This window comes from Gracilinanus agilis, chromosome 6 (genome assembly GCF_016433145.1).
Source record: "Gracilinanus agilis isolate LMUSP501 chromosome 6, AgileGrace, whole genome shotgun sequence".
Classification (NCBI taxonomy): domain Eukaryota; kingdom Metazoa; phylum Chordata; class Mammalia; order Didelphimorphia; family Didelphidae; genus Gracilinanus; species Gracilinanus agilis.
In genome coordinates this window covers 91,342,699-91,353,827 of record NC_058135.1, presented here as the reverse complement: position 1 = coordinate 91,353,827, position 11,129 = coordinate 91,342,699, and the positions used below count along the sequence as shown (strand labels likewise).

The following is an 11,129-nucleotide window of genomic DNA, read 5'->3' as shown; positions in this document are numbered from 1 at the left end:
GTGATGGTAGAAAAGCAAGGTCAAGAGGTGAGGCAGGAAACCTGGTTGGCTTTGAGAAGACAGAAGACAAGAAGAGCAACTGAGATATCCTCTTAATTTGTGGTGGTTACTGAGAAGCCCTAAATATCCAAGATCTTTGATGATATTCTCTGGCACCTTGAATGAACTCGCCCATCTTGATTTGTTGAGGAGAAAGGAAGGAACTGGGATATGGTAAAACAAACTCTCTCTCTCATGTTGTGGTGGAGGTACAGAGTGACTGGATTGAAGATAGCTATGGGAAGTGGGACCAGAAAGTGATTTTGATTTTTTAATTTAATTTGCATTGTTTTAAATTAATGCTCTTGGCATTACTATGGTGCCACATAATTTATTCCAGTACATCCACTGGAAATGGGAAAGGGGGGAATTCAGGGGAAATGGTGGTGGGAGCTTTTAATTTGAATATGTGATAGATCCACTCCACTCTGCATCAGCTGCCCTGCCCGGTTTCAGCTTCAGAGAACAAGGTGCCCCTCCCAGGATAAACCCGTATCCATCACCATGCTTCTAACTCAAGCCTTGACTTGTACACCACCTCCCCCAACCTCCTCTCTCCTCTGACCTGAGGGTTAGAGGTGGAGCACCGAACTCCTTCCAAAGCCTGCCTTTATTGGGGGAAGACTACTACACTTTTTGGCCAACTCAGTCTTGCACCTGCTACTCTGCTTGGTTTCAGCTCCACAGAACCAGATGCCCCCTGGTGTCCCCACTAACCCCATCTGTGTTCCTGTCTTCTTTTGTGTATACTCCTCTGGCCCCTAGATTGTATCTTCTTGGGGGTAGGGGTTGCCTTTCTTTTTAATTGTATACCTGTGCTTAGCACAGTGCCTGGCACATTGTAGGAGCTTGATAAATGTTGGATTGGACTGGATCACTGGACCCAAACACCTGTGACTGGAGCAATCCGAGTAGGGCTATGGAGTCATATACTTGTATTAATTACTTTTTGGTCATGGTCTACAATGCAAGAAAACTTTGGATTGGTGATATGTGCCAAAATCTTTCAATCTTTCAGTGCAAGGAAATAAACGCACTGCAGTTACTTTTGTGGGTTTAAGAGAGGCAAGAATAATAAAAGCTAATCTCACAATAGCTAGCATTTATAAAGTGCTTTAATGTTTGCAAAATGTAACTACAAATATCTCAATTTATCCTCCCAACAACTCTGAAAGAGAGGTGCTATTATCTCTATTTTACAGATGAATAAACTGATGCACAGATGGGAAGTGACTTGCTAGGAAGCATCTGGGGCTGCATTTTGTCTCTACCTTACTGCAAGTCTGATTCAGTGTGTCTGCTGTGCCACCTAGCTGCCCAAGAAAAGTTCAATGCTGTGCAGTTTTATGTTGCTTAGCAGTGTCATTCAGGATGTGGAATGGAGATTTATCTAAAATTTGCTGTCACAAGATTTAAAATCTTCTTACAAATCATGAAAAATAATCCAAATAGTTTGTGAAAATAAATGGTCCCTAGCATGCTAGGCACACCTCTAAGAAACCTCCTAATGTGTCGGAGGATGTATCTTGTGTAGCTTAAACTTTAGGTAATGCTGAAGTTAGGAAAAAAATCATGAGTAACTATAAAAGATACTGAACAAAAACTTTGTAGTTAATGATTAATGATTCCAACAGAGATTTATGACTAAACCAACATGGTTCCTCCATATGCATCGACTCTACATCATCTTCCAAAGCTTGAAGATAGGTGTCCTGTAGAACACACAATCCCTTGGCAAATATTCCTGCTTCCACTGCTGTAACACTATGTAGCAGGCTCCAAAGTCCATGACCTTCTTTGGCGTTTCAGATCTGCTTTTCTATAACATCTGGATTTGTATATTTCACCAACACTCTAAACTCAACATATCCAAAACTGAGCTTAACAACTTTCCCAATTTTCCCTTCTTTACTATTTGTGAATAGGGCACTGCCACTCACCTGGGATTGAATGTTATTTCTGACTCCTCTTTTTCACTTGCCCTGTCTTTACTTCACCTCAGCAACAGCATCCATCTGTCCTCTCCTCTCTATTCCGACGGCAACAACTTTGTAAAATTTTCAGTGTCGTGTGTCTGGAAAAATGCAGTACCCTAGCAGATCTTCCCTTTTCTCTCTCCCAGAACTTCCACACAGTTGCTAGAGTAATTCCCTATGAATGGTTTTGGCTATAATCATCCTCAGTGGCTCAAATGAAATCTCAAATGAGCCCTTCTTTTTCCAACAGAATTTTGTTTGGTGGTGGTTGTAGGATAGGATATTAACAATTTGTATACCTTCCAAGTGAAATCTATGTGTAGGACCTGTGGGAGAGAAGAATATCCTTGCAATGTCAGGGTGCTGTCTCACTTGGAGGGGAATTTATGGAATACTGAGTAAATTATAGGTTTCCTATATTTATTTATGGGTTTGTGTCCTTTACATTATCTTCATATTCTATAGGTGAACATTCTACTAAGTATACATTTGTTACCCTGACTGCTTATACAGGATATGGGGAGCCCATTACTCACATTTTTGGAAGCCTAGATACAAGATAAATGGACATACCTGGAGATTTCCCAGAGTAAACTGTGTATTAGAATAACAAGGCAAGGAGGATGTCAATCTTCTAGGTTCACTCCTATTATAGAACTCTGTGTGAGCCCAGAGTTTGGGGGACAGGAAGAAGTTGGGGTGAATCTGGGCCACAGGAGTACTTGTACATCTGTGTATGTTTCCTCCATGTAGAATATAAACTTCTGGAAGGGACGATTTTAATTTTTGTTTTTTATATTCCCCAGAGTAGGTACTTACTAAATGATCACTGAATTGAATCTGTATAAATCATTCTTGCATTTTTATTCTTTAATATTATCTAGAGCAGGGTTAAAGAACCTTTTTTCCCATTGAAGGTCACACACAAGGAAGAAGCATAAACCCAGGTTTTATTTCTTTCAAAATTGAGATGTAAACCATTCTCAACTACTAAGTTGAGTCAGGGATAAATAATGGTAATAAAAATACTTTGGTTTCATATTACAGCCAGTTAAATTATTTGGGGTGGGGGATAGCACAATATAAGGGAAAGGAAAAATATGGAAATTGGTAACAGCAGAAAAGGGGGAGGGAAAAATAAGAAGAGAAAAGTATACAGGTAGAGAGGAAAGACAGAGAGTAGTAAAGACAAACTGGAAAGTCAGAGGAGAAGGGCAGATATGGATAAAAAGGACAGATAACACCCTATATAGCTGGGATGTGGACATTAGAGTAACCTGTCACTAATCAGTGCAGCTAGATGGTGCAGTAGATGGAGTGCCAGGCCTGAAGTCAGGAAGACTCATTTTCTTGAGTTCAAATCCAGCCTCTGACACTAGCTGTGTGACCCTGGGCAAGTCACTTAACCCTGTTGGTCTATTTCCTTATCTGTAAAGTGAGTTGGAGAAGGAAATGGCAAACTGTTACAGTATCTTTGCTAAGAAAACCCCTAACGGGGTCATAAAGAGTTGGACATGTCTGAAATGACTCAATAACAATTATGACAATTACCAATTGCCATTCTTTGAACTTCTTACTAAAGGTCCTTTCCATTTGGGGTATCAGCTGAATTTTTAAAAAATTTCACTTTGCTTTTTATAATAAGACTTATTTTCTCATGGAATTCCCAATTTTACATGTAAGAAGAAATGGTATTCTTTAGAAATTTACTTTAGAACCGTATAAGCTCACCACTTTACCATGCCGATTTCATATTTAAGCTGACAGTCACGTTCTGTTCTTTGAAAAATTGAGGGGAAGCTAGGTGGCTCAGTGGATTGGAACCAGGTCCAGGAGGTCCTGGATTCAAATCTGGCCGTAGACACTTTCTAGAATGTGACCCTGGGCAAGTCACTTAACCTCTATTACTTAGCCCTTACTGCTCTTCTGCTTTAGAACCAATACACAGTATTGATTCTAAGATGGAAGATGAGGGCTTCAAAATAAAAAATTGAGATTGCTTCCTTTCACAATGATTACATTTGAGACAATATAACCAACATTGCACCAAAATCTGTTTTAGAAGATAAAAAGAAATTCTATGAAGAATATAAGATTTTTCAAATAAGTCAACATAAACTTGATATTTAAAGATTACGCTGTGAAGATAGACATGTGGAAGGACAATGAAAAATATAGCTTGGGATTAAGAAATTAGAGACCCAAATATTTTCTTTAGGTGAAGTCAGGAAAGGCTAGAAAATTGAACACCAAACAACATCAAAGAAAATGAAAATGACAATAATTAAAAGGAAATGACTGGTTTCCACTGATAGGAGAGTGATTTCAGAATTAGCTGTATACAGCCAGATTAGAGGAAAATGGTCAAAATCAATTCCAAATCCAAACTAGGAAAAATGATAAAGATAAAAAGGCATTGTATGACATATCAGTTTTAACCTGATCTAAACAAAGTAAAGTGTTAAAAAGTAGACATTGATCTACTATAGCCATTTATTATAGAAGTTTAACTGCTTTTAAAAAGTAGGTACCACATAGCCAAGAGGCAAGAAATTGCCTTAGCCAGACCCTATCTTCATGTAAAAAATTGACAAAACAATCAAGAGCAACACCAAATGTAGAGTATAAACTAATTAAGAAAACACTATAGAGGTAGATACAGAAATCTTGGTGTGAGACCTAATTAAGTCTAGTCATCCCAAGAAGACTATCAGGTAAAACTGGAAGGATGCCAAAAATTATGAAATATTTATATATGAAATAAAATAATTTGTGTATTAATTTTTTTCTAATTAAGTCTATCTTCAACATAGATAGGACTCTTATTAACTCAATACCTAACATCCTATGATGAGGAAATGAAAATGGCACTTTAGGAGAGAAAATGAAGAGTAGCCAGGACCCAACTCAAAAAATAAGGGAAAAAAAAAATCAAAGCTGAAGTAGAAGACAGTTTTAAAATTATTCAGATATCAATTTTCAAGATAATTAAAAGATACAATGAGTTTAAAGAATTAAAAAAAAGATCAGAAAGTCTATCATTACTAAAACATTGATTGGGAAGATATAAGCAACTATAATACTTCCTCACCTCCATAATATCTTTGAGAATGGTATAGGGTCATCCTTGATGAATATATATAAAGAAGGAATAGAAAGGTTTTGACAGATGACTTTCTACAGCAAATCATATCTCAAGTCATAAAACCAAGAGGTTCATAGGAAGCAAAATGGACAATTTTGATTATATGAATCTGCTGATTACTATTTATAAAAGCACATTTGACTAAATAGAGCAAAACTGAAAAAAAAAACCTGCTGTTCTGATCATACAAAAATCCATTGACATAACCTCAGAGAGAACCTCATATTAATAGGAAGATACAGTATCTTTTAGGTACACAAATGGAAGGGAGGCTCCTTATAGATGTCTAGGTTCTCCATATGCTCCTGTTTGTAGAGGACACTGTATTCATAAAGCTCATACATATAAAGTTGAACAGGGTCTAAGAGGCCATCTAGTTTAACCTCTTCAAATTAAAAATGAAGAAAACTGAAGGGCAAGGAAGTGATATGACTTGGTCCAGTGTCAGAATTGGGATTTCCACTGTTTGCTTCAAGGTACAGAAATGAACATGGAGATAAAGTGTACTGGATTTTATTGGGGAAACCATGTTATCACTTTTAATGTTCTCAATTTGCTCCCTACTGCAAAATCTATTTTATTAGTACAAAATATTTTTCTGATGATGCTACAGGACTACACATTGTAGAATATCATTGTCCTGTGAAGAATCAAAAATGCAGCCACATAAATATACATGATGGGCATAAATAGAATATTACCAACCATTACTTGATTGCACGAAGTGATATAAAAGAATCATCAAAGGTACACCTTATTAGACAAGGAAAGGGAGGAATTACAAAGTAAAAACTGGACATAACAGATAGGACAGCCCCTGCATACCCTTGAAGAAGGCCTACAAAAACAGTAAAGGCATACAGGACAAAAAGGCCTAGAATAGCTGTCATTTGCAATAGTTGGGGGAGTACTCACACTGATGAGTTCACATTGAGTACCTAGTATATATGAGGCACTTATCAACTGCTGAGTTATTGTTAGTTGATATCCATCAAAGTACTGTCATTGAGGTATATCTGTAGGCCAGATCTGGAAGTCAAATGAGGTTCTCCATTTTGATCTAAATGTTTTCTTCCTAAACTTCTATTCTTTCAAAATAAGCAAGAATACCCCCCTATATATCAATCCCTAAGTGTCATCTTCTAAACCTAGATGATCTTTCTTCTCTGTATATAGGATTTTCTGGGAGACAAGGACAGGAGCGGGGGGAAACATTTAGATTAAAGAGGCAAACCTCACCATACACATACACACACCTTCAAGGGAGGGAGCTTTCTGATTTATCAATTCAAACAATCAATTATTTGTATAATTCCTGTTTTAAAAATGTCTCAATTTATTCTAGTTTCCTAAAAACTGCTAATATATTTGCAGCATAAATAACTCACCATTGATGAAAGTAATCTAATTAACCGGAATTTCTCATTTCCTAACCAGATTGAAGTGACATTTATATCCCTTTTGAAATATTTTGGGAAAGAGACTATTTCAGAGAAGACAGTAAAGTCTGACCAGTTACTTTAAAAACAGTGAAGAAGGACTTACTATGTTACTCAATGAGTACTTATTCTGATTTTTTCAAGTGCCAAGGGAAAGAAATTCCATAAAAATAGATATAATCTACGCTACATAAGGTATGGTATCTTGGGGTTTTTAAGTTTGTTTTTTTAGTCAGAATATGTATCTACAGAGCTAACAAAAAATTTAATTGCTATTAAACTGTAAATTCTAAGAGGGGGTAAGGACCATGGTTTATCTAATTAAAAAATATTACTCAGTATCCAGCTGCTCAGCACTCTTCACCAAGTAGGTGTTTTAACTAGTGGTTAGATGTTGAATTTAAAACATTAATTATGGAGAAAATGTCTTTCTCATTATTTCTAGACATACATATAAACTTGTATATACCCACACACACATAATTATATATACATATATGTGTACATATATACACCCCATCCACACACTTCTTGCATGAAATTAATGGTTGGTAATATGTTGCAACCTACTTATACTCATCATGTACCTTTATGTTGCTGTGTGTGTGTACATGGGGAATGGCACCAGTCAATATTAGAACTTCTAATATGGATGCAGAGGGTTCTCTGGGCCACTTAAAGATGGAGTGACTTGCCCATAATGTTGTTATGTGTCAGAGGCAGGCCTCCAGGGTTAGCACTCCAACCGCTATGCCATGCTATCTCCCTATAAATCATGAGTCTATGTATGTATGTACACACACACACTCACATGTAAATGTAGTATAAAATTAATGAGAATTAGGTTCCTTCCTTTCTAATTCAAAAATGAATATTGTTACTGATGAATCACTTGGAAGTCATATCTGACTTTCAGGAAAACAACTGTACTCAGATAAGTAGTAAAGAAATTCAGAACTCAACTTTAGAGAGAAAAGAAAAAAACTTTAGTTAAAATACTATACAATAAAATAATTATGATTATAAATCTCTTTAGTTAAGTATGTACACATTATATGGCATTTTATAAAAGGATGGAACTGGTTAAGATTTTTGAAGCAAATCAAATGCACAAATTTACCACTTTTTAGTGTAATGTCAGTTTAAACATTCTTAAATGGTTGTGTCAGACTAATGGCTCTGCTTTGTGCAAAACATGATAAGGAAAATTAAGAAAAATTTCTGCAAAATCCTTTGTTCCCATGGTAAATTACTAAAAAAAAAGGCAATATACACACACTTGATTGAATGCAGAGGTTAGAATGACCAGCACTAGTGTAACCCCCTATCTACAAAATAATTTCTTGGGTAGCTTTAGTTGTTTTCACCTTCAAATCTGAAGTCCTAACAGTTGTGCTTTTATGCAGCCACATGGCCAATAAGGTAGATGTTGTCATAAAGGTGCCCTACAAAATCTTCACTAATGTTCTGAGCAGCACGTCGGGTGTTTCGGATAAATTCTCTTTTTGACATTTTGTTCTTCACATGAGGACTAGTAAGGTCAATGGAAAGCAGGATCAAAGAGTAGCACAGTACATAGACAGCATCTAAAGAGAAAAAAGAAGTGTCAGAAATTACTGACAAGCTTTCAAGATGTGGCCCTGGTCAATAGTCTGTGATTAGAACAAATCGAGAGGCTATTTTCCTCATTTAAAAATAACTTACTTTAGAGTCATTTAAGAACTTTCAGTATAAACAAATTCCAAATGTAAAGTTTGGAATTTTAATCTTTTTAATATCTCATTTTCAAAGACATATATTGAATCATTCCATTGTAAGCCACACTCTGTATTTTTTAATTGTGTAAGACAAACTTTAAACTCATTTTAAAAACTCCTCCATCCCAAATATAATTCTATGAAGATCTTTCAAAAATAAGTTAACTTATCAGTAATGTTATTGAGAAAAATGTGTGATGGATTTGGTATACAAATATGCTTCACTTAATGAAAGAAATTATTTTTATAAACACATCATTCTATAAATGCATTTATAAGATTTCTTGACTTTGTTCTCTTAAAGATGATATACTGTAAGATTAAAAAAAATTGAAATATGTAATGGTCAAGACAATTGGTTCCACATCATTAATATTAGGGTAGCTATAGAAATTTGGTATTCTATATACTTTAAAAATATACCCATGTGCACAAAACACTTAATAGTAAATATTCTTTGTAGGATACATTCAATAGAAGTCATGTCACAGCTATGAGCATCCTGAGAACATTTCACAAAATCCTGATATATGACTAGTTATAGGACAGTGATGGTGAACCTTTTAGACACCGTGTCATGCCCTGCCCCAAGCCTGTGTGCTGTTCCCTTCTCCCCCACCCCGACCGAATACCCCCCACCTTACCTCTAACAGGGAGGGAGAAAGACAGGAGAGTGGCCCAGGCCCTCTGCTCAGGGGAGTGAGTAAGCGCTTCCATTGGGCTGCTGGGCAGAGGGGTGGGGAGGTGTGGTGGAGAGAGGGAGAGGAGAAGCAGAGAGGTCTTTGCATGCTATCTTTGGCATACATGCCATAGATTCGCCATCATGGCTATAAGACATTTTTTTTTTTCATGGTTTAAAAAAAAAATTTGAGTTCCAAATTCTCTCCCTCCTTGAGATGGCAAGCAATCTGATATACATTTTACTTGTTCAATCATGCACAACATTTTTCATTATTAGTCATTTTGTGGAAAACAGCTATTCTTTTTTTTTAAACCCTTACCTTCTGTCCTAGAATCAATGTTATGTATTGGTTCTAAGGCAGAAGAACGGTAAAGGCTAGGCAATGGGGATTAAATGACTTGACCAGGGTCACACAGCTAGGAAGTGTCTGAGGCCAAATTTGAACCCAGGACCTCCCATCTCTAGGCCTGGCTCTTAATCCATTGAGCTATCCAGCTGCCCCCGACATCTATTCTTAATAAGAGAAACAATGAGCTTTGGGGGGATAAGAATGGAAAAAGAAGATACATCAGATGACAAATTACATTGCATATTTAAAATAATATAATGACAGCTGGATTAAAGTGAAAATTTAATTTGATAATACAGATATTTCCTACATGATGCCACTCATTTGACTATATGAAAGCTCCTTTCACCTTTTTAAACTTAATTCCATTTTTTCAATTTAATGTTTATCATGTAATTATGTCCTGAAAGTGGCATAAATACTGGTTTGAAAAAAAAGTAATTTTTGTGCCTCAAAATTAATTAAGCAGCTTTGAGGAATGTATACTTTGAATAGTAGATCTCATTGGAATATTCTTCTACCAACATCATACCAGTACAAATGTGATAATCACACACACACACAAATTTGCAAAGCTTAAAGTGCTATATACATGAGAGTCATTACATTTATTGAAGAAACAAAGATGTGCTAAGGAATCAACTTAACTTTCTGACATAATAATGCATTCCATCAAAGCCTGCATCACATCAATTTTAGTGAACATAACTTATATAATGCTTAACTGTAACTAAAAAGAATAATTTATATTCTGGAATGATTTTCAACTCTGGAAAAAAACAGCAGAAATACAACTTAAAGTGGATATTTCTGTTATTATCAAAATCTTACTTTCACAGATTAGGGAATGTGATCTCAATTGTAGATGTGACATAAAAATGAATGTAACATAGATTAATTTTGAATGGGAAATGCACTTGCCATTCTATGTCTATGTCCCTGGTCATGTGCCTTAGTATTTCTAGGTCTTAAATTTCTCCATATCCATTTCTTCCATTATACCTCTTTCTTATTTATTTTTCGGTTTGATTTATCTAGATCTGACAGAGGAATATTTAGATCTCCCACTAGTATGGTTTTACTATCTATTTCCTTCTTGAGCTCTGCCAGTTTCTCCTTTATGAATTTGGGTGCTATGCCACTTGGTGCATACATATTGAGCAGTGTTATTTCCTCATTGTTTATACTGCCTTTAATCAGGATGTAATGACCTTCCCTGTCTTTTTTAATCATATCTATTTTTACTTTGGCTTTGTCAGAAATCATAATAGCCACTCCTGCCTTCTTTTTCTCATTTGACGCCCAAAAGATTTTGCTCAAACCCTGAACTTTAAACTTGTGTATGTCCACCCGCCTCATATGTGTTTCTTGTAGACAACATATGGTGGGATTTTGCTTTCTAATCCACTCTGCTATTTGCTTCCGTTTTATGAGCGAGTTCATCCCATTCACATTCAGAGTTATAATCATCAGTTGTGCATTTGCTGACGTTTTCGAATCCTCCCCTCTTCCTACCCCCTTTTTCCTTATACTTTTTCCTTTTAAATCAGTGGTTTGTTATTGAGCCGCTATCCCTTATCCCCTCCCTTGATTAACTTCCCTTTCTACCCCTCCCTTATTTTTCCCCCCTCTTTTTGTTTTTAAAGGCCTTATGAATTCCCTCCCTCTTCTCCCCTCCCTTTTTTTGACCTCCCCACTCCCCTGCTCCCCTTGGTTTATCCCTTCTAACTTTCTCAGAAGGG

General features: G+C 36.1%; 1 protein-coding gene across 1 annotated transcript in view; it reads right to left on the bottom strand.

Moving 5' to 3' along the window:
• Nucleotides 1-7,633: 7,633 nt before the first annotated feature.
• The window catches only part of FBXO8 (F-box protein 8), a 41,200-nt gene continuing 37,704 nt past the window's right edge, over nucleotides 7,634-11,129 (bottom strand). Inside the window, 1 exon segment of the mRNA XM_044681672.1 lies at nucleotides 7,634-8,223. Within this exon segment, the coding sequence (XP_044537607.1) occupies nucleotides 7,998-8,223 (226 nt within the window). The 3' untranslated portion in view covers nucleotides 7,634-7,997.